At 40.6% G+C, this 25,765-nt stretch overlaps 1 protein-coding gene across 1 annotated transcript in view; it reads right to left on the reverse strand.

Moving 5' to 3' along the window:
• Nucleotides 1-23,278: 23,278 nt before the first annotated feature.
• LEPR (leptin receptor) overlaps nt 23,279-25,765 on the reverse strand; it is a 714,243-nt gene continuing 711,756 nt past the window's right edge. The window contains exon 19 of the mRNA XM_069232491.1: nt 23,279-25,301. Within this exon, the coding sequence (XP_069088592.1) occupies nt 24,498-25,301 (804 nt within the window). The 3' untranslated portion in view covers nt 23,279-24,497. The remainder of the gene's footprint in view (nt 25,302-25,765) is intronic.

The following is a 25,765-nucleotide window of genomic DNA, read 5'->3' on the forward strand; positions in this document are numbered from 1 at the left end:
GCTATTATTATTGTTTTCTACACAGCATCATTACACATTGATATAAGCATTTTATTTTAATATAGGTTAAGTAAGCTACGCTCTCTCAGTCCCTCCTCTGTTGACGCTCGTCATCACACAAACCTTTCCCTTTATCCCTTTATTTTAATCTTTCACTTTACGCATAATGTGCATTTCAACATCTTGTCCCTTATGTGAACTCTCCCAAATATCATTGAACATTTTCTCTCTTTCGTTTTCTTCATTTCTCCTTGTTCTTTTGGTCCAATTTCTGGCAACCCACCCACTGTAGAGACTTGTGAGACTGTGGCTTTGCACTCCCCAGGATGGAACAGTGGGCAACCCACCCACTGTAGAGACTTGTGAGACTGTGGCTTTGCACTCCCCAGGATGGGACAGTGGCCATGGAGGCCCCTCGTGGATCTGGCATCGTGTACTCATGTGGCTGAGGTGCCCCTCCTTCCCTTCCCCCTGAGGTGCCTGTAGTTTTTCTATCTGATGCCCCTGCAGTGTTCTCTCCGTTGGTGTCAGGTATCTTGTGTGGGCCTTGCCCATGTGATTTGGGCCCAATGGTCCACGGACAATGACAGCTAGAATTATCGGACTTTTAATATTTATGTATATATTAGTTTTAAATGTGTGATATTTTTATAAGGCAATAATCCAATATATTCAACTTTTTATGATCTATTCCTTTTGTCTTTGCATTCTTTCGGGGGGGCTTGGGGGTTGTAACAGTGAGGTATTGCTATGCATTGATGTGTGTGTTGTAGTGGGTGGGGTGGGTGTGTCGCGTATGTGTGTCCCCGTAATATTTTCTCCACCCCCTCCCCTGTGTCGTAGGTGCAGTACTCACCGTTGTCTTCTGCGCCGGCGTTTGTGCTCCTGGTAGAGGAGCAGGAATACAATAGCTGGTAGGATGTGTAATTCGGGTTCCATGCTGTCCAGATTCCTCGTGGGGTGTATGGAGGTGAGCGTTTTCGGTTTGAAATGTCTGTTTCCGCCGTGTTTTTATCGCCGGGGCTACCGCCCCGGAAAAGGTGGCGGATTGGTGGGTTGTGATAGGGTGGGCGGTACATTGTCTCCCGCCTGTCTGTTGGCGGTGACCGCCGCGCTGTTTGTTTGTCCCACGGAGGCGGACGGAGTGTTAAAGTGGCGGTCTCTGTTGGCGGTTTCCGCCAGGGTCAGAATTCCATTTTATTACCGCCAGCCTGTTGGCGGGTTAGCCGCCGCTTTAACACCGACCGCCAGGGTTGGAATGAGGGCCAGAATCTCTTAAACAAGACCCATCAACGAACATAATGCAGTCATTTTCTTTCAGCTGTGTGTCTTGAATATCTGGTTGTGGCTTTGTACATAATTCCGTTACCTCAAGACAATCATGTTCAAATTCTTCCTCATTGTTAACTTCAGTACCCTCAGCAGGAAGCAGAGTTGCCGGGTTTAACACAGTACAACACTTCAACGAAACATTTGGTGACCCCAGTATGATTGTCTCATATTTAGTAAGTCGGGCATTTGTCATGTGTTGAGTTTTGGTTTGAGTCAACAAAATTTAAACTGAATGAGGAACCATTACTGTTAGGGGGTATCCCATCACTATGCCTTCACACTGCGTAAGGCTTTGACCAACTGCTGCAACTGCGCGCAAACAACCCGGTGATGCTGCTGCGACGGGGTCCAAGGTAGCTGAAAATACGCTACAGGGCGATTTGCCCCTCCATGGACCTCTGTTAAGACAGACAAAGAACAAGCATCACATTCATGACATAACAGTAGAAAAGGTTTTGTATAATCAGGCATTCCTAACGCTGGTGCCCTGCACATGCACTCTCTCAATTCCATTAATGACTCAAGCTCTTCTTTGGACAAAGCTATGGTGTATGGCTCATCCTTGATCTCTTTGCCTGTCAGTCTTATTAAAGGTTTTGAGATGATCGAGAAGTTGGGTATCCACTGGCGACAGTAGCCTACCATTCCCAGAAACATCCTGACATCCCATTTTGTCGTTGGAGGGTTCATTTGCAAAATGGATGTTATTCTTTCTTTCGATATTCTCCTGGACCCTCTTTCAATTAGATGTCCTAGGTATTTCCCTTCTTTCTGACAGTACTGCAGCTTCTTGGGTGACAACTTGTGTCCGTTCTTTCCCAAATGATTCAGTAAGGCAATTGTATCATATTTACAGTTATCCCTTGTTTTGGATGCAATCAGCAAGTCATCGATGTACTGCACTAGAGTCGAGTTAAAAGGCAGTACTAAGGAATTCCTAATCCTTTTTCATTATCTGATTAAAGATGGACTGTGATTCAGAAAATCCTTGAGGAATTCTGCACCAACTGTACACCTTATCCAGGAATTTAAAACTGAACAAAAATTGGCTGTCCTCCTGAAGAGGTATCGAAAAGAATGCCTGTGACAATTCTATAACGGTGAACCATTCAGCATCACACGGAACTTGAAACATGATCACTGCTGGATTGGGCACTATGGGGCAACATTTTACCACAATCTAATTTATTTTTCTCAAATCCTGCACAATTCGGACTTTCCCACAGGGCTTTTTCAGACCCATTATTGGAGAATTACATGGACTGCTCAAAACTTCTTTCAAGACTCCCTGTTTCAGAAAATCTGCAATTGTTTGTGACACTTCGATAAGAACGTCTTGTGCCATATGATATTGTGGCACCTGGGGAAACACTGCATTTGACTTTACTTGAACTTTAACTGGTTCCACGCCTTTTATTAGTCCCACCTCCTTTCCTGTCAGATCCCACACTCTCTCTGTCACTGTTCCCTGTAACTCGACAGGTAGATCAATCAGTGTAATCATTGGAAACAAGGTAATCAAAGGATAATCCTCATTTGCTGTCCCTGTCTCTTCCTCTGAAAACTGACCTTCATCTCCCTCATCGTCACTGTTTGTCTGTACTTCGATCCCATCATTGGAACAGATAATCGAACATTTTGTCTTGCACAGTAAGTCCCTCCCCAGTAGGGATACCAGACTTAAATCACAGACCACAAATCTATGCAGTCCCTGGAAGTTGCCGATCTCAACTTTTACTGGGTCTGTAATCAGGTTTGTCAGGTCCTGGTTTGCTGCTCCGACTACCCTTATGGTACGCCCCGAAAGTGGTAGTTTCTGAACCTCCGCACTCCTGACTGTAGAGCGTGTAGCTCCAGTATCGACCAAAAACGAGACTTTATAACCCATCACCTTCCCTTCCACATAGGGACCCCTTTGATCCACCTCTAAGGATGCTGCAAGCCTGCACTCTTCACTATCTGAGCTATCATCCGACCATTCTTCATTCATGCCATTTTCACCTCATAATGGGAATTGCTGCACTGTATTATTTTGACTCATTACCTGACCTGTGACCTGTTGAGGAAGCATGACCTGTTGCTGTCCCATCAGAGCCATTGGTAATTGCATTTGCTGTCTAGGTACCATGGGAACCTGCTGTTGTACTTGCTGCATCTGTGCTGGATGGAAACGCGGCATTTGTATTTGCTGCATGGGCTGTACCCCTTGCATTTGTACCAGGTTATTTTAAAAATTTGGATTTTGATGTCTTGGTTTCGGACCTCTTACATTTTGCAATGTACCAACATTAGTGCTTTGTTGAACGACACCATCCTGCACCACATTTGGGCATTCCCGTTTCCAGTGCCCCCGCACTCGTGACATGGTGACATCTTTTTCACCCCGTGTACGTCATTTTGAACCACAACAGTATTCAAGTCTGGACCGCGATTCACGAACCCTCGGCCTCGACCTCTCGGTTGTGCTTGAAACACACCATTCATTTGCGGTTGCTGCTGTATCATCTGCTGGACTCCATTTCCCTGTATTCCTGCCTGTGCAGCCCTTATTTGCATCACCATCTCTTTCTCTTTCAGCTTTTTCTGCTTCAATTCAATTTCGGCACTACAGTATTTCGCATACTGCAATACTTCATCAATCGGCTTTGCTTGCCAACAAATTAACTGATTCTTAATCATTTGACTAACCTCTGGTTTTAACCCTTCAACAAATCGGAACACGAGATGGTTCATGTCTTTTGGCTCAATGGTCTCAGTACCACTGTAGTGTTTGAATGCATTAAACAACCTTTCATAGTAAGCATGTATGGATTCTTTAACCTCTTGCGAGGTCTGATCGATTTTCTGCCAATCAGTCACTTTCGGCGACACCTTTTGTTTCAAAAATTCAATCACCTTATGATAGTACTTCATCACCTCCTCAGAGGGAGCTCCAGTCACCTTATCCCTTGCCGGCTCCTTCGTTGGCCAGTCTACCCCTCTTTTTCACTCAAGCCACAAATCAGACGGAACAATAATCTCAAACAAAGTATTCAAGTCTTCCCAGAGACACTTCGCAAGCTTCACGAACCTATCTGTTTGCTGATACCACTCGATAGGTTTCTCCCTCAATCTGGGATAATCATTAGTAAAGGATAGGATGTCTCCTCTGGACCATGGTACACGTACTAAAACACCACCAGCTGTTTCTCTCATGGGTAGTATTTTTACTGATTCTGTATCGGGTGAGGCTTTGGCTTGACCTGACCCTGGACTGTCACCCTTTTCCTTATCTCTTTTCTTTGCCCATCTGCCTTCCCATTTTTCTAATGCACCCCAAATCTGCGCACTTTGCAATAATTCTTTTAGATGCGCTTTTATTCCAGCCGACCTCATGTGCTCAAAATCTTTCGAATCAAAATCTAATCTGTAGCTTCTTTTCAAATGTTTAGTGTTTTCAATGTCAATGTTGTACTTGTCGGCTAGATTTGCCAACCTCTGATGCACTTTGCCTACCTCTTTAGTAATCTTGGGGCACAGATACCTCAGCTCTGCTTCTGTGTATGACTCTAATCGGTTTACCCCCATTGTTCCGTCCACTAGTTTAGCAGCTTCCACTCCCAATCTTACAAAATTCAGGTACTCATCTTTTTCTGACCTTTCCGGTTCTACTGCTGTTACTGTAGTCTTTTGCGAAGCATAGGTCTTCTCTAACCACTCATTCAACTGCTGTACTGTAAAGCCTTGCAGTGAAATGTTCCCTGCATGCATCATTGGTGATTGTGAAACATTCGTACTCATCGTCTGTGGGGTCAACAGGCCTAGCCCTGGAAGACGCATTGTTTCCAATGGTGCTTCCACTGGGCTAAGATCTATTAAAGACCTCGGCTTTTCGACTACTTGTTCTCCAGGGGCCATTAACTGAGGGGTTCCTATGGACCCTCCTTGTATTGCATCTTGGGTCATTACCCCCTGATCACATACGCCAGATTTACCTTGTGCATATAGTGGCACTGGTGGACCAACAGTAATTGGTAACGATATGGCAGCGGGTGTCTGACCTGGTCCCAAACTCCGTGGAGCAGTTATTCATATAGGTCTGCTCCAAAGTACCCGGAACAGGTACTAATGGAGGACCAGCTACTGGGTTGTACCCTGGCATCAGCTGTGGCTGTGGCTGGGACAGCAATTTCAGAGTACACTCAATCTGTACTAACCTTGATTTTGTGTATATCGGGTCTGGCGGCACTATCAGGTTTGTAGTAGTCTCAAGTACTGGGACTTCTGGATAGATTCTCTGTATCTGCGGTGGAGGTTGCAACTGTATCTGCATGTCTGGTGCAGTGGGTACACTGACACCTTTCTGTATCGAAGTCGTATCACTGGTCTGTACCGTATCAGTAACTCCCTTCTCCTGCGTCTGGTTCCCAGGATCCACGCTAGTACTCGGAACACTGTCGCTCACCGCATAAGGTGGCGGGCGATCATGTAATAATCGGTCCATGAACTCTTCATCGTCTGAATCGTCTTCTTCTTCCCAAGGTCTCTTATTCTCCTTAGGCTTACTAGAATCTTTGTCTGTTTTACAGGAGGCTTTCTTTCCCTGCGTCTCTTCTCCCTGTGCAATTGCTGGGAATAATTTTAATCCGTCAACTATTCCCCGTCTCCACATTTTGTTCTCATTATCCCATCTAGCTTCTGCGTAAGACTTTTCTGCCCTTTTCAGTCTTCTCTGAAACCTTTCTTGTCTATGTTTAAGAGCCATCAAATCCCAAATCGCTAAAGCCTCATACTGAGCTGGCCTCGGAGGTGGTTTTTGTGTACTTAACATCCACCTTAAATTCTCTAGCACCTTCGGATTGAACGTCCCATGTTCTGGGAACGCTAAACATCCCTCCTTTTCTGTTAATTTGCGCCACTGTTTCATCCATAGACAAGGTGCAACATCCTTTTCCTCCATAACTATATAAGCTGGCGTACCCTCAGGCGGTGTAGGTTCCCCATCAGTTGGCATAATGTATGCGTCTCCTTTTAGAGCACTCTTAAAAGCCTTGACAAAATTCATCTTTGCGTTTTCTCTTATTTGTATTTAATCAGAAAGTGACTTTAATTTCCAGGACACTCTTCACCCACCTTTCTCAACCTATTGCCCCTCACGGACGGCAGCCAATCCATGCGCGACTCCTCTCGACAACTGACCTATCTCAGCGCGGCACCACTGCAGCTGACAAAGTCTTGCGGCTCGTCCGCCCCTCACTGAATTCACACAAAACTAATGCAAAATATTGCGAGCACAATACAAATCTGTCAGTTTACTACAGGAAGGGTAACACATTCGCTTCAGAATTTTACAGAGATTTCACTTAAAGCCTCGGCCGCTACTCTCTCCTTCTCAATTCCCGCATACGCAAGCAGAATTCGACCCGCAAATCCTACTCTCGACTTGTCAATGGTTCGTCCTAGTGCACTTTAGAACTTGCCAAATCTCCATCGAAGGTTTCACACATGCATTTTGATTCAAACTCGACTTGTCAACCACGCCCGATTGACCTATTAAACCTCACAGATTACAACATAAACCCAAGTGTCTCCTACACTTGTCAATATACTCCGGAGTCTTAGACCACGACGGGTCTGTACATAAACAACCAACCACGTGGATAATTTTGAGCATAAAGTGCCACACTCATATGAAGTACGCCGACTTCCCTACTCTCATACTGCGGAGTACGCCCACTCCTTCTAAAACAACGCTTACTTGACCTAGATACACACAAACGTCACAATTCACCTGCAAAATGCATAAGCTGAGCAAGCGCAAAAACCCTATACCACACACATTATGACGCCGAAAACATCCCCAACTCACTTAGGCAGGCTCCGAGATCTCGGGAAAGTCATGGTGAATTTAGAAACACATCATACCTCCAATTTGCATTATCACAGAAAAACAATTTAAACAATGATTCTCCGTCCTAGGGCCCCAAAGGGCCAAAACCGTCGCTCTGCTACCAGAACTGTTAACGCGTCCTTTTATGTCAATTTGTACACATTAGGACTCGTTTTAGGCCAATGAATCTTTTGACCCAGTTGAGAGACACCGTAGGACGAGATAGCTGATCAATATGTCAATCAATATATCAATAATGTCATCAATATTTATCACCACAATACATTTCACTTTGGTCAAAGACATTAATCAAATTGACGACGCAACCATGACCTTTCAGCCATGAATAACCACACCTTTAAATAGAATTTTATGAAGTTTATTCCCTATTAGTTACAATCTAAAATTAAGTGCGTCAATCTCAAAGCCAGGAAACACAACAGCATAGTTATAATGTGGCAACTTTGGTAAGATTTCAATAAGGCAAGAATCATAAACATCAGAATATAACACGGCGCAAACATAGATTGGAATACAGCAGAGTGTCAAATACGCGTCAGTTCAACATAGCATAATTTCAGTCGTTTGTCTATTTGCGTCAATTTGATGATCACCTGTCCTAACCACTAATTAGCATTGGCATGTTGGGCTTGATGCAAAACAATTTATAACACCAATTTGAAAAACATCTAGCTAAGGTCTCTATCAAAATTAAGCAGTTGGTACCTAGAAAGGAAAAGCAAACAGACAAATTACAAATTGCATTGTCATAATTACCCTTCAAGGATTAGGTCAGCACACAGGATCAGTCTTCGTCTTCAGGACATCAGTAAAAATGCCATCAGTCTATACTCAACTAAAGGGCATAGGGGCCACTTCCCTCATAAGGAGGAAAAGTGCAAATGGGCAGTCTATGGGTGAGGATGGTTTTAATAAGTCTCAAAGTCACCAAACAGAGTGACAGAGTTTCTGGATAAAATCGATAGCATTCCCTCCCTAGTTCTAATGACCCTTCTGTGACATGGGTTTTTATCCCTTTTTCGTAGTACATTCCCCCAAAATTCTATTGGACATTTACTATACCCCACTATCTTTAACCTATCAAATTTAGCATTAGGTAATCCCAATTGTCACTCCACATTAATTCATAGCACTTTGATTGGTCTTCATAATTGACGTCTTCGGAGGTGGCACGTCCGGTGTTACTTCACTCTTTGGCACGTCTTTTGGGTCAGCAGATCCATTGTCCATTGTTCTAAGCGACCTTGTACATTTCATTAATCTACATTTGTTTCAATTTGCACATATCCTTTTCAAAGCAAGGCACCAAATATGCGCTTGGGACCAGAATCAACATAGATATATTCGTCTTCCAAGTTGAAGAAAAAGAACATTTGCAGGGTCATGGCCCTTTGCGAGTCAGCTCACTGGAAAACAGAAAAACGAATTTAATATGAGAGCTGGGCAGCTAAAACCCGCAGCTCACGCTAACTTAAGACCTATAAAGATTTTCAATACAAATGCAATAACTTAAATGTTAATATAAGCTTAATTAAACATAACATAAACGTTTTATTTATCACTATTAGTCTGTGTATACATTGGTGGTCATTTACTGTGATCACAATTCAGGTGCACGTTTAAGCAAAACCACTATTATTATTGTTTTCTACACAGCATCATTACACATTGATATAAGCATTTAATATAGGTTAGGTAAGCTACGCTCTCTCAGTCCCTTGTGCTATCGCTGCCCATCTCCTTTGCCTTATGTGGCTGCTTTGTCTTCACTGCCCTTGGGCCTGTCTTACATGATCAGCTTTCTGTCCCTATTCCACTCCACTGCCTTCTGAACAGAATTTCACAAAATGTGTCCAAAAGCTTGATCAATACTCAAAAATCTTGCTTTTTGTGATTTGAGACAAATCTGTTTTTACATTTTAGGGATATTACAGTTTAAAAATTAGAGATATCTGTAGAGGGACACCAGTAGGAAAAAACTGCAAAAAAGATCCTGATTGGCTGAATGAAGAAAAATGTTTTGACTGCCATTACCAGACTTGGGGACTCGAAGACTGTGTGAGGACGTGGGTTGCCCTCTTACTGATTATTGGGTGCAGGCCCTGCAGCCTGTCCCAAAGGCTGTGCATGGGGGTCTTTGCCACAGAAGTACCATAAAAGATATTACTTCACAGTAAAAAACAATGGAAATTCGCTGAAAAAAAGGTAAAAGAGGAGTTATACATTAGTCTTATAATCATAAAATAATCTACTGTTTGAAAACCAGTAAAACACTGACATTCACAGTTAAAAGTAATTGACAGAAGTACAACATGCACTGCTCTGATGCACAGATCATGATCTCACAAATACCATCACAAGTTACCATTATGTGAGGGTATTAAAGGAGATAAAAGTGCTTGCACATAAGAGGCAAACGGACATAGGCACAATTTCATGACAGTATTGCAAACAAAGGGAATCCTATGTAATGGAGCATGACTTTGTCATGCTTATAGGATACTAAAACAGACCATAGATGGAGTAACACTAGCGATAATAGGCAATTATTATACTTCTCTTAAGAGTCAAATTCACATCAGCCATGCACTTTTGTGCACAACCTTATTTACTTCATTTCTGGAGTGCGCAGAAAGGGGAAGAGATTGAAGAGCTTATAGCATGCTTAGTAAGAAAGAGAATGGTTCTACATTCCTAGTTCCTGCAAAATACTCAGACTAGGTGGGTTACACATTTTCTTTCAACCAGGTGCAACCCTATTCTTTGATGACTCCAAAAGTGTTCCTTTTAGCAATTCTTGACTAGCTTGCAATAATAAAGTTCAAGTTCTCAATTATCAGGTTTTGTTTTTTTATTCTTTTTGAATGCCAAAACGTTTGTCTTGGTTAATGAGATGACTTCTTGATCATCCTCATTCAGGTAAATCTCCCAATACACACTTTCTTCTAAATCACACATCACAGAGGTGCCCTCAAAAAGTCCAGAATTTTGGTTTGGATTTAGCCTGCTTTATATGCAATTCAGTGCTGCTGTGTTTGGCCCTGGTTTGATCATTAATATATCAGCTATCAGCACAGGAGTTATTCTAACTTTACAACTTCTAGAACCTTCTCTAGTTTTTTTTTATTTGCTGAACATGGAGTGCTCGTTCCCCTCTCCTGTTGCCCTTCTTGGATTAATCACCATTCCACTATTATTACAGAGGCACTGAAACCACCGCAGGCTTTAGTCCGGATTAACAATCAAATACTTGCCAGTTTTATAATGGATTTAAATTAGGGGTGGGAAGAACTCTCGGAATTTCACTCCATGGATTTCTGCGGAGTTACATAAAAACTCTGTGATATTCCACAGAGTTCCCCCAATAAGCAGAAAAAAATGTATGTTGTGCTGCTCATACTGTAATTTAGTGTCATTAGCGTTTTCCATGCTGAAAAATCAACATGAACTGCAACACATTATGCAATAGCTTGCAGCCATTTTAGTTGGTGTTGCTGCTGTTCGATTACAAAATCTACTCAAGAAGCAGCTCTTTTGCCACAACCGCCACTGTGACCGCTTGTGTTAGAAAATCACACTGGGAGGCCTCCTAGCAACTGGAAATCGAAATAGGAGACAGCAAATCTCGCTTGCGCTCACCAGCTCACTTACTGGAGCCTGTCACTTTTCCTATTGTCATTATGTTGCTCAATTGGGAGAAAACTTCTGCTATGCAGCAATCAGTGGAATTTTGCTGGGATTCTGTGTTAAAACAGTAACACAGAGCTGCCAAATTCCTCCAATTTGGCGAGCAGAATGAACAATTCTGCCAGGGCCTAACTTAAATCCTAGTAGACTATTAGTGGTTCCTTCAAGACATACAAGTGATCACACAGGTGACAGTACACTAATTGGAGCTTGGTATGAACGAAGGGCTGTGTTGACCACTTGGATTTCATCTCTGAGAAATACAAACTTGCTGGATGCCAAGTTTGCAAATCCATTTTACCGAAACTGTTGCTTTATTATTACAAAAGTAAACTCCATTCATCAAGTTTTGAAATCTGTGTCTCAAAATATCAAATACATCTTTCTTTTTTTCTTTTCTTCCAATCTGCTTCCTTAACTGCTAGTCTCCCTCTATTTTTAGTAATTTCCTCAAGACAACATTGCCAAAGCTGTTGTCTTATTTTTATTCTCCTTTGCTGTCACTTTTCAACCTCCTTCTTGCTTGTTTTATTGTCCCCTTTCCATCTATTTTCTTTGGCATGATTTAGGATTGTGCATCATCAAGCCCCTATGTTTTACCTCTTCATTTTCTGCTTTTTTGTGCTCTTCCTCCCCCTAGGTGTTCTTCATCTTGATTCCATTTTTTTTTTTACTAAAGAGGTGTTAATATCTTGTATTTGCTTTATCACTCCTTCTGTTCTACCAAGTTATCCTGCTCTCTCCCCCTTTTCTTACCTGTTTTGCTTTTGCCATTGTCTTGAATCCACGCCTCGTCTGCTTTCAAGGTTGCAGTACATATAAAATAGAATATTGTGACAGTGCGCATTTTGAGGGTACTGGGCAGGGGCAGAGGGCCCCCTGCGCAAGCATGGGCAGTGCAGGGGCCTCACTGTGGCCTCTGGCACTTGCTCTCCGCCAACCTTTTCATGGTGGTTCAACCACCATGAAAAGGCTGGTGGAGAACAAGGTTGTAATCAGCAGGGCGGCACTGACTTCAGCGCCGCCCTGGCTGATTACAACCTGCACCACCGTCATCCCATTGGGATCAGAGATCCTGGTGGGGATGGAGGTAAGTTGGCAGGTCTGCCCACCAACCTTGTAATGTGGTGGTCCAACCGTTACCGTGAGTCTGGCGATCTGTTGATCTGGCGATCTGTTGACTGACAGACTCGTAATAAGGTTCTTAATTTGTTAATTTGATTCCATGAATCATACCAGGTAGAGGGCTGGCTTTCTGGCTGGTTATGACATACGTTCTTGGGACTTAGAGACATTCATTACTGACCATTGTATACAACATACCTCTTTGTTGCCAGGTTTAGAGTAAAGTTTCATCCAGCCCAGTGAACAGCACCTAGGTTGTTGAAGCATCATGAATCTATCAACCTAAAATGCTTAATGCACATTCATGGAAGGTAGCACAGTATATGTTGTTAAACAAGTTTCACATTGAATGCTACCAATTGTACTTAAATATTATTGAAAATTTTTATTTGACACATCTCAATGAAAAGTAATACAAGTATGATGAATAAGGATCATTTGGGACTTCTTTTATGAACCCTTGGATCAACACTATTAATTGTGAAAAAATATTTGGACACAATCACAGTTACACCATTAAAATACAAATATAAGTTAACTCTGGTACTATGGTAAAACACACTTTGGATTGACAATTTCAATCATGTAAAATTTACATACATGCAGGAGCACAAAGAGAAGAAAAATGAATTACATTTAAAGATAATACATTGAAGATTCCAATTCATACACACACGAATAACTCTATGATATTTTATAAAACAATTACATTTTGCAACAGTATTAATGTTTCAAAAATATAGTTCACCACTGCAAAAATATATGTTTTATTTGTTTGTGATGTAAAAATTGGGGTTTCTAGTTATACACCAACCCAAAAACCTAGACATCTGTCAGCACTAGCAAATTATTTTACTTCCCCCTTTCACCCTGGAAACAGTAGGAATTTTACTCTAGCTAATAGCTGGTGTAAGTCAATTTCCAGAGTGGGGAGGGGAGTGCATCACCCCTAGATTTTCTGGGGGTGTGAGGGAAGGGTTTTCTCCATAGGGAAAAATATTTCCCCACAGTGAAAAAGTGCATTTGCACAGTAAACCCTATTTGTTCTTCACTGTGGCAAACTCTGTACAGGGGAAAAAGAATGGTGCTGAAAATATCACATGACTTTCCCATGAATATATTGTGAACCCTGCTCCTGGCACAGATTTCCATGCAGAATAATGACAATGTTTGCTTATTCTAGAAAGTATTAAATCAGCACACGCACATATGTGTAAATCTGCAAGTGTAGATTTGCTTCTTTCTTTGTAAAGAGGGCCCAATATTATTAGCAAAAAGTAGAAAGCCTGGAAAGTATTTGTATTGGTTTATAAAATATATGTCAACAGGAATTACAACTACTATATACCATATGTTATTTATGGTTTTTAAACTTAAATAAAATATTTACTGAACTGTAATTGGAAAAACAAATAGGAAGCTGAACAGACATCTTATAGCTTTACAAATGTTTCCCATATAAATCATTCAATTAAATAATGGCCTACTGGAACCATTTTATTCTGTTCATTATGGAACTAGGGTATAAACTATTTAACTTAAGCTATACACATAGTTTTAATAATGTGTTAACTTTCCAATAGGTTTAATATATATTTATATATTTTTAAACTCAGTTGCAGATGGCATCCAACTTCAGAGAAATAGTCAATTGCTGAATATAATCTGATGATAAAAAGATATATTTAAAATAAAGGTCTATACATAATATTGCATGTCTTTATAAACATCTTGTCAAAGCACAAATGATTCCAATACAAACCTATACTCCAATGAAACAATATATTAGACAGAAAACATTTTGTTTCATTCTTCATGGACCTCAGACATCAAAACTATTTATTTTAAGCTAAGCTTTTAGTTATAATTTGTAACTTTGTAAAGTGTTATTATGTACATCACATTGGATTGGAAAATTGGACAATGGCTAATTATGCTCCAATACTGAAAAATAGATACCTAAAATATTAGGCTTTCAAATATTTGTCATGTCACCATAAAGATGTGATAACCATATACAAATGTCCATTCCTCTCTTTACACTTGGATATCATATGGCAGAATGCTAAGTGTTATCTACTAAGTTGTAGACATATACAGTTATTTTGCTTTTTAAAAGATTGCACAAACATTATAAATTCTACTGTGTTATCCCTGAGGTAGCAAAACATTGGCCATATTATTTGAAGTAAAGAATTCCAGCCATGTAACATTTCACCATTGTAAACCAAGACACTACAATGTATGCCATAACACCTAACTCATGTACGCTTATGTATAGTTTCACAGTTTTATAGTACAGATTTATAAGGAGGTAAAGGTGAAACGTATGTATAGTAAGCATTATTCATGATTTATGTTTGTACATTCACTGAAAAAACCTATGGTTGAAGTGACATTATATAGTTAGGTTTTGGAATGAGGCACAAGGTAATGGTAAAAATGGCCCAAAACCACAGAACTACACCAATTGTTGTTTAGAAAACTAACCATAACTTTGGCCTAACTATGCATTGCTTATGATTTCACATTACTCTACTTTTGACATGTTAAATGGCATAATTGAACATAAATATAATACCCATATAGTTCATGCCCACCTGTGAAAGACAAATTTCATAATCATAATGACTAACCCTAAACTACTCTGCAGTACATTTCATTTATGATGGCTGCTAAGATCATGTGGTGTGCAGGACCAAGTGATGGGGAAAACATTTCTTAATTATGAGCAACAAATGCACATTATGTGGCAGCTTCTATGCCACTATTTTTTCCATTCATAATAGAAATAAACAACATTTTTGAAAAGTTAGAAATTATGCAGCAACATATGTGGTAAATGTAATAATCCATACTTATGTGATGAATGCTGAAGTCACAGAATCACATACATCCTCTAGCTCTCAGCATTGTGCATTGTTTTATAACAATTTACTCTTGAAACTAAACCTAAGTATTCTCATTGCAACCTGAGCTCATTGTTAGCTGCAATGTGAAGAAAACTTATTTTTCAAGATACCCACCTCAAATAAACATGTAGTGTAAAAACAAACTGTATATATGTGTAAAATGCTCCTGTATTACATTTCCAGGCCCCTGCTGACTTGCTCGCAATAGGTATAACACCGGGAGAAATAGAAGGATATTGAATAATGTCTCTGTTTACCAAACTGCTTCGATTAATTGATATTGGTCTTATTCATAAAAGTAATCTTACACTTTTGTGTAAGTTTACTATTTTTTGTACACCCAAACTATGAGTTTAATTTTACTAATAGTAAGATAGGACTGTCCTACTTTTTTACGTGCGGAGTTCTCCACCCAACTGCAGAGTCTCTGCAGTCATTAAATCACTGTTGGTAAAATTAAACTCACAGTTTGCAAATACCTAAATAAATGTACACAAAAGTGTAAGTTTTCCTTTTTGAATCAGGTCATGTGCCCTTTGGTATATTTCCATATAGAAATGTCTGCCATGTTAGTTATTATAGGTAACAAGCACAATGTCTTAAGTTGACTGCCAACAAAATCAATGCATTTCTAAATAAATACATGTAACTCAGTAATTAGGGAAAGGTGAGCTTGTTTACACAAAATTTCAAATCATGAGTCAAAGAAACAGATTAGGCAAAGTAGTCAATTGCCAGACATGTTTTTTCTGTGGTAGACCCTTTGATAAAGCATTCTGGCAGCTATGTGCCATATCCTCATTAAGCAAGGAAATAAGTAGCAAATGTTAAAGGAACTCCACAGAAGTTGATTAGGAGTACATTTGTTGCTCCTCTTTTTCTAATCTAGATTGTAATTCAATTCAAGAAGCAGTAATATATTTGATGAATTCTGATACCAGTGCAAATATAGTAATGATTTCAATTTTTAGAAATTTTATTGGTTGTGATAGGTGTATGCAAAACTGATTTTGAACCAATGCATACAATTACGTTGAAATTAATCGGTATTACATCGACAAATATGCCTTTAGCTCACAAATATATATTTTTTTAAATAAAAGTTTAATGTAGCAACAATGTTGTTAAGATAGGGAATTCATCCAATTTGAATATGGTATAAATGATCATGAATGAAACATATTTGCACTTCAAGGGAAGTGGATGACATGAAAGGCATTAAAAGGGGCATTTCTGCCTACTTCTCCACTTATCGTTATAGATTATTTTTAATATTGTGGAATACATGTGTGACGTCTTTGATCGCATGTCAATTTATATGTTACGGTATAGATTTTATGAGCAACAGATATTAAAAGAACAAAAGTCATTGACTAAAATTTAAGAAGATGATACTACTTGGGCGGACTCAACCTCCTGGTTAAAAGAACCAGAGGGAGTGCTGAAATGAGACTGACTGGAAATACGTATTTCTTTTTAGACTCTAAGAGACATTATCCGCCAACGAGCCTTCTTTTTTCCCCCCTGTTCTTAGCCTTACCAGCATACGCCCCCATTAAAACTAGCAATAGCAATTGGTGACTTGCTTGGTAATTTTAATTTTCACCCCATCTGGATCTCTGTAATTATCCAGTCAGTCTAATTTCAGCACTCCCTCTGGTTCTTTTAACCAGGAGGTTGAGTCCGCCCAAGTAGTATCATCTTACTTGGGTGGGGCTAGGTGGTCAAATGATGAAGCAAGACACTATTATGTTTGTGAGACCACCTAGTCCGTAAGGGAACTCCCCCCTCCACCTGTAGAACTACATAGCACCCCCTTATTCGGACGTTCTCCCACCATGACTTCCCCACTTCAGAATCTAAAACGATTCTAACACGGCGTACTGAGGGAATCGACCCAGTCCCACCCTCAGGTCCTACTACCCCACACCTTTAGTGATGATATATGCCAGTTTCCAGGATTCATGAAAATTTGCTGTATTTAACGGTCTTCTCAAGAAGCCCACAGCTGACCCAAATCCACTGAGAAACGTCCAACGCAAATCCCTGTGCCTATAGCCAGCCAAAGTAATTGGGAAGGCCAAAAGCATGCAACTCACAACCCACCTCAAACTGCATCATCTTCTAGAAAACAGACCACTCAATCAAGATTCGGAAAGAACCACAGCACCGAAAAAGCACTCATCGTGGCCAGCAGTGACATTTGAATTATCCTTGGCCGTGGAGAAACAGTGACCCTCATTCTGCTCGACCTTTCCACAGCCTTCAATACTGTTTCCTACAATACCTCCATCAGAAGACACCATGAGATTTGCTTAAAAGGGTACACTCTTAAATGGAAGTCTTCCATCATCATGGGAAGAACGCAAAGGGTTAGGCTGCCATCCTTCACAACAGAAATCCTGAAACTGATATGCAGAGTCCCACAGGAATCGTTCTTCAGTCCCACCCTTTTCAACAAACACCTGTCATCGCTCATCAACATCATCTGATCACAAGACATCACTGTCATCTGCTATACTGATGACACCCAACTCATCCTCTCCTTGGCGGACATGGCAACCACAACCAGAACCAACTTCACCAACTGCATGACCGTGGTTGCAGACTGGTTGCAAACTAACTGTCTGAAGCTCAGCTAGACAGAAGTGTTGGTCTTTGGCAACAAGACCTCCCGATGATACTCCACCTGTTGGTTAGGACCAACACTCCCATTCACCAACTTTGAAATAAATCTAGGGATCATTCTAGACAACAAGTTCAACCTGATGGCTCAAGGCAACGCAGTGTGCACTTCCTGCTTCCTATGCATGGTGAGAAAGATGGCTGCCTTGGAACACCACACAAACCATCATATAAGCATTCATCACCAGCAAGCTGGACTACAGCAACACTCTCAGCTGGAATCTCCAAACAACTCCTACACACATTCCTCGCCATGCCATGCCACACCCCATCACACTGCACCTCAGGAAGCTTCACTAGTTCCCCATTCACAAGTGCAGCTAACTTAAACTTCTCGCACACATATACAAAGCCTTCAGGACCAGGACACCTGACAGCCACATACATTATCATCAACCTACCAGACATCTATGCTCTGCCTTACTCACACACACACACACCCTTCCCGCATCTGCAAAAGCAAAAGTGAAGGTCCATTATTCTCCTTCACTGCACCCAAGACATGGAACAACCTCCCTCAATACATCAGAGCCTCTTCCTCACTTATTGAGTTTCACAAGAAGCCGAAGCCCTGGCTCTTCACATAAGCACCTTGGGGAATCACATACCTCCACAACTGCCCAAGCACCTGGATACCCTCTTGGGTGATTAGTGCACTACACAATCAACATAAGATAACATAACAAAACATAACATAACATAACATATGATTTAAAAATCTGAAATGAATTACCTAAATAACTGCTCTTTTGAGGACCTTAAGGAACATATTTAAAATCTCTAGGTACAGTGCTTTGGATCATTTACAAAGGAGTCTTGTTTTAATGATAGCACCTAAAATTATATCACGTCACATTATCAATTGCACTTGTGATATCAGGAGCCACATCTGAAATGAGAGATCAGAAGACAAGTGTCACAGTCGACTTCTGCCATTCTGCAATTTACCTCCCCCCGGTTTACATAACCATACTAATAATGGCATTGTGTAGGCCTAGTAAGCTAGATTTCAATTGCAGAATGCTCACTAGGGTTAAATCCCCTTCACACACATTATGCTGAACTGTAGACACCCCAAAATTAACTGTGGTTAGTCTCCTATTCTACCCCAAAAATCAAATATAAAGGCCCATATTTATACTTTTTGACGCTAAACTGCGCTAACGCAGTTTAGCGTAAAAAAATTTAGCGCCGTCTAACGCCATTCTGAAGCGCCATGCCGGCGCCGTATTTATGGAATGGCGTTAGCCGGCGCTAGCAGACCGGCGCTGCCTGGTGTGCGTGGAAAAAAAACACGTAGACCAGGCAGCGCCGGCGTAGGGGGAAAATGGCGTTAGGGCGTCTTAAAATGGGGCAAGTCAGGTTGAGGCAAAAAAATCGCCTCAACCCGATTTGCGCCATTTCTTTCGACGCCCAGACGCCATTTAAATGACTCCTGTCTTAGTAAAGACAGGAGTCATGCCCCCTTGCCCAATGGCCATGCCCAGGGGACTTATGTCCCCTGGGCATGGTCATTGGGCATAGTGGCATGTAGGGGGGCACAAATAAGGCCCCCCTATGCCACCAAAAAAAATTAAAAAAAATAAAAAATTATACTTACCTGAACTTACCTGAATGTCCCTGGGATGGGTCCCTCCATTCTTGGGTGTCCTCCTGGGGTGGGCAAGGGTGGCAGGGGGGGTCCCTGGGGGCAGGGGAGGGCACCTGTGGGCTCATTTTGAGCCCACAGGCCCCTTAACGCCTACCCTGACCCAGGCGTTAAAAAGTGGCGCAAATGCGGGGTTTTTTGCCCCGCCCACTTCTGGGCGTGATTTTTGCCCGGGAGTATAAATACGACGCATTTGCGTCGCCGTCATTTTTTTAGACGGGAACGCCTTCCTTGCATCTCATTAACGCAAGGAAGGCGTTCACGCAAAAAAATGACGCTATTTGCCCATACTTTGGCGCTAGACGCGTCTAACGCCAAAGTATAAATATGGCGTTAGTTTTGCGCCGAATTTGCGTCGAAAAAAACGACGCTAATTCGGCGCAAACGGAGTATAAATACGGGCCAAAGTGCTCACATTTCCTTGTGGAGGGTCTGCATATCTTGACCAACTCCTCATTTCTTTGAAGGAGAACAGTTAATTATAGGACAAATGTCTGTTGTTGCTAGTTTTAAGATGATGTTATTTTGTTGCATAAATTCTGGAATAACAAAACAACATCACTAAGTATGTAAACTATCTGGGGTCTCTGGTAACTTCCAGGATAAGACAAAGATTTGGATTAAGGAACTGTCCCCACACTTCTCAAAATTATTTCAATATAGAAAATAGCATTTCATAACCTATCTCTCAATTTCCTCAAAACCATTTAAATGTGTGTAAAAAACAGTAAACGCCTAATTTACAGAATCAGAAGGACCAGGTTTATGATATATATGCTTGTGTTAATGGGTGCGTGATTCTGTCTGTGTCTGTGTGTTTATGTGAGAGAGAGAAAGAGAGAGAAGAATAAAAGGTGGTTTGTGACATTTATCACAGTACCCTGTCATTAGCTGAGCCAAAGTGAACTACGCTAGGTCAAATTAATAATTTCTTTGTGCCAAGTCTACTAATCTGTGGCTTGAGTTAGTAACTTTTGAAGGTAGCAAACCTAAGAAATGACAGCAATGTGAATTGTACACATATATTTTCTTAAAGCAATTTGTGTTTGATAACTACTGTTTCTGTTCATTATGGTATTCATGACCCTTTTGCTGAAAAGTACCCCAAGCCCAGTGCTGTTATTTTAACCCTTAGGAGGAGCACATTTCAGGTAACCAATCCAGGGGTGCAGTAGAGGGATGTTCCCTCAAGTGCTGTTTGTTCATAATTCAAGAAGTTATTGGACATTGGCACCATGTCTGTGAAAACTGCCCTCAACTGTTTTTGAAAAATGACAAGAACATGAAAACTCACACATACTACTAGAAGAGTTGTAGACACAGCAGTTGTGATTTGTCAAAACTGTGAAGGGTGTACCAATGTCAACTTTGAACTGACAGTTGAATGATAACTGAGGAAGACATTGTGTCATTTTCTACTTTAGTGGTTGGTGCCTGTTAAGTGGGTCTCCAATAGAGGAAGGCTATGGTCGCTCACCATGGTGGGAATATGTGTTGGTGGAATGTAGGTAACCATGTAGGTAACCATGTGCTGTGCAATAAGTTCTACACATGCCAAGAATACAGCCTCCTTCTACATCCCATAACAAACCTCCAGAAGAGTAGACAATCGAATGAGAAGTGTCTTTATATGCACAGAAAGCTCTATGTGCCTATTACCATTTGACAAGGACCCAGTCCTGGAAACACATCAGTGGTGGTAAATACAGCGGCCATTGAGTAAAATAGGAGTATGCAGAAAGAACTTTGAGAAAGAGGTTAACATGGATGTCTAGTCCTTACCTGAAGCCTGGCCCCACCAAAAAAATAACAAGTAAGAAATACTAAAAACCCAGCTCAATGACATAACCTTTAGCAGCTATGAACTCCATTTCATCAATGCTACATCACTTGGTTCACCCCAGACACTAGCTTTACCATCAAGGACCACATTGCCAAAACCAATGACGGTCTGGAACCAGTTCTCTCTTCTAAAGAAAGTGAAACCATTTCTTCCACAAAGCAACTTCAGAACTGCTGTTCAAGCCCTTTGTACTCTTGCATATAAATGGTGGTAACATTTTCCATGGCATCCAGGAGTACACAATGTCCTCCCTTAAGAGGATTGTAAATGTCACAGCATGTACATCAAGGAACTGATAAATTATGATCGCATCACCCTCATCCTGATAGAACCTTCTTGGATCCCTTGCCAGCTTGCATCATCTTCAAAACTCACTGCATCATTTACAAAGCTATCATAAGCAGTACCCCACTTATCTTGCAGACAAACTCCTCATCTTTGATGTCTCTCGCCAACCTGCAGCCAGAATACCATCGACTAGAAACTAGGAAGGATTAAAAAAAAAAGAAAGAAAGGGCAGTAGGGTTTTTCCATTTGTGCATCCAGGATCTAGATCAAAATCTCCATATCTAATAGGACTCCCCCAATGCTTCTACAATTGAGAAAATAGTTGAAGAAGAATCCCTTTAAAGTCTAAAACATTGCAATGCAATAGCAGTACACTTTTGACTCCAGATCCGGGTCCCTGTCCCATCACTATAAAATACGCTTGCCTTGACCCTATAGAGTGCTTTGCTTCCTTTTAGGTAGGTTTGTGCTGCACGAATACCACATTCTTACGTATTTATTTAAGCAGAAGTGAATGCCATGCTTTGCATGAGTTAAATGTGCAGCGTTAAATGGCACTGAATTACTGGTTTCTTAAAAGCATCATCTAAAAGCAACACTACTTTGGCAAAATGTTTTCCTACAAACAAGCAAAGACACTCAAGTGCATTACCATCATTTGAAGGCCCTCACCTCCATCTTACAAAGAATGTCAACACAGAGCCATCATTAAGAAAGTCCACTGATTGCTAAAAGAGCCAAAACGTGGAGCAGCCTATCCTTAAAGTTTTCCATATTCGACCATGGTGGGAATTCAAATAGAGTAGTCACAAATGCTTTTTATTGCAGTTGTAACATATAGGCTTTTGGAAATATGAAGAATTGCAATTGAAACAATTCTAGCCTATTCCAGTTATCTTATCTTAAAACTGCTTTTTTGAATGACTACATTCTGTAAAGTTCATTATAACTGCTGTATTGAAAATAGGCAAAAGGCGCTTCTGTTGGTTGAGGATGCAGTGAGATAGCTAATGGTTAAAAAGGTAACATACTCTCTAAAAATAACATGTCACTCCAGGCTACACCATTTAAGCAGACAACTGGGAGAAAATCCTGCGTGCTTCTGGTGCACGAAGACGTATAACACATTGAGTGATTGACTAGTGAGCTCGCTGAGGATCAATAATAAACAACAAAATACCCCCATCAAAATGATCCAAAATGAGTCCAACCCTAAATGTACAAAATAGTGTGCAATAATAGTGCACAAAAATAGGGGAAAGACACGTTAATTACCTAAAATAAATGCAAGTACATTTGTCATTTAGTATGACAATGTATTTGGAGATGGATAAGTAGACCAATCACTGGTTACTGGGTGTTTTTACAGCTAACAAATAGAATGGGAGCTAAAACAATTAAGGGGCACGTGTACAAAGGTTTTTAAAAGTTGTAAACAGTCCGATCCACAGAATTGGGTGGTTTCTGACTACTAAAAAGCATTTTTATGTACCAAGGCCAAATTGCGATTTGGTAACCTGTACTGAATCGCAATTTGACTTTGTGATTCGATATTAGAAAGGGCCGTGCTTAGGGCGTCCCTTCTTAATACTGAGTCGCAGTAGTATGTATGTATGTTTTGCAACCGAAATGCAGTTGCAAAACGTTTGCAGTTTACCACCAATTTCAAATTGGTTGTAACCCATTTGTCTGTGAATGTTTGTAGAAGCATTTTTTAAGTGCAGGCAGTGGTCCCACTGACCACTGCCTACTCTTCATAAATGAAAAGAAAACTTTTGAGTTTCTTTTTTAAATGCATCCCATTTTCCTTTAAGGAAAACAGGCTGCATTTAAAACAAATGCTTTATTTAAAAGCAATCACAGACATGGTTGTCTGCTGACCCCTGCAGGTCATCATCCCTGTGATTTCAGTGATTCCCAATGGGTCACAAAGCAAGGCTTACCTCAGTAATATTCATGAGGTGGGTCTATTTGCGACCCACTGGGAATCCCAAAAGAAACTCACAAAAGTTTCATACATTTGAAATTGCAATTTCCTATGTGCCATTCGCATTAAATCACAATTTGGAACTCACAGTTTCATACTTTCGTACATGTGGACCTAAATGTTTGTTCCCATTCCATTTGAGCTTTATCAGTCCAGCAGCAGGCTTCCTTTCTCAGGGTAATAGTTGAAATAATAAAGAGACAGTACAGAATAAAGCACAGTATGATCTTAAGACTTTTGGTGGCCCCTGGAAAAACACACCTTGGGGACTCCTACATGGAACAAATATGAATGTTATTATCCATTTCAAGCCCTCAAGATCCCAAACAATATTCAATTATGCTCAATTTTAAGACAGTCACACAAGAACAGTTGAAATATGCCTTGCCCGGATTGCCAATCATCTTCAAAATGACACTAGCATTGAGGGCCAGAGTTAGAGGTAATGGTAGGCAGAGAGTGAGGGGTTTAGATGGAGAAACAGAACAGACAGAGGTCAAATAAAAGGAAAATTAATTTACTCATGGGGCCAATTAGAAGGTGAGGTTACTGGGTAATGGCCCACTTTGCCCACGTCTTTAAATGCCTCTGGGCCCATAAATTTTGTTCTCATATACAGATTTCAATGCTTCTCACTGCATCCTACAGCCCTTTATTTACATTCCTTTCTAGAAAAACATAGACATTTGGAATTATTGGGACAGACCTAAATACCTCAAAACACTGTTAAAGTGGCATATTTTTTAAAAGTTGGCATATTCGCAGATGAATTGCTCAGCATAACTAGGACGGGAATGATAGAAATGCACGGCACTCTGAGCCATGCATGTGAATGTAAGAATGGTTGACCTTTGCACTGGACCAGGGAAGAACAAAGAGGTAGGGTGATGCCTCATCGGGTTCATTTTACATCCACAGAGATACAAAGCAATGGTGATATTCAAGCGTGTATGCATGTGATACATGCTATTCTTCATGTGATTCATGCCAATCCTTCATTTCTATAGTTCCATACTCATTCGTTGACATTTTATTTACAAAAATATAAATGTTCTTAGATAATATGTTGAGATCAACAATAGTGTGAAAAATACAAACACTTATAGTTCAATGTTAAATGTTTCTCTTCCAGCTATCTCCAGACTTTTGATGTCGTTTGTCTGAAATTGTGGCCTGTATGAAGACAAAATCTTTCCAGATGAGGTTCCATTGTCAGCGTTGTCTCCTGTAACTGAATGCAGAGCTGAAGAATTGTACTGAAGAAATGTAATCTCGCTGTATGAACTTTGGCTTTGAAATGGGCACATGATTCTAGAATCCTCTGGAAAATCCTTTTTATCGTGCTCGGTTGAAGAGATCCCTACATAGTAACATTCCCTCTCAGGGCTAGCGCTGTCGAGGAAGTTTTCATCTGCATCTGATGGCTCTGAAAAACCTTCTGATGATGCAGTGGAACATGGAGAGCTTTTGCCAGGTTGGATCGGGTTAAGTCCTGCTAAAATTAGCAGCGCTTGTGTGTCAACATCCCAAAAATGTCTCTGTGAAGATTTCTGACCAGGAGAATTTTCCCCAAAATGGCCTCCATTCAATGAGTCACCACTGACACTCATTCTATGTCCACGAAGCCCACTGGATTGAGAATTGCTCACAATGACAGCATATTTAATGGACTCTGATGTACTTTCTTGATAAGATTTGTCAATGCTCGCACAAGCTGAGTCGTGGTCAGGATCCTCGACCTTTTCGCAAAGCGATTCAGGTGCTAGCAGGTCAATTTTACTCTCACCTTTGACATCCTTTTTAACACTAACATTTCCAACACTGATTTCATGCTCTAGAAAAAGAGGAGGCTCAAACGCCAGAGTTTCATGATGCTTGATAAAAAGATGTTCAAGGGTTTCAGGCTGTAAGAGAAGAAAACAAACGTCTTATTATCCCAAAAAGTTAAAGGTTCTAATGCTCTTCTTCAATAACCAGTTAGTAAACATAATTTGTTCCTAAAGTTACTGTTGCATATCAGTCACCATACTTGAAAGAATATACACAACTATCTAACTGGAGATGGAGGCAGTAATTAAAAGAAAATTAGCATTGTTATTAAATACTCTGTAAAGTGGGACGTCAGTTGAAGGCTTTAATTACATTATTACAAGTATTAGCTTGATTGTTCCCTCTTTTATTCATAGTTTTTTTTTTATATATTAATACCATTTTTTATGGAATGACTACATAACATGGGACTGACCTTGGAATGCCCACTACATTAAGAGTGGTAATATAGGTATAGTGATCAGACTATTAGTGTCAGCATTCCAACACCCATGATAGAGATTAGTACTTGTTCTAAAGCATTTCTGTTTCCACCATG

Source organism: Pleurodeles waltl, chromosome 4_2 (genome assembly GCF_031143425.1).
Source record: "Pleurodeles waltl isolate 20211129_DDA chromosome 4_2, aPleWal1.hap1.20221129, whole genome shotgun sequence".
NCBI lineage: Eukaryota > Metazoa > Chordata > Amphibia > Caudata > Salamandridae > Pleurodeles > Pleurodeles waltl.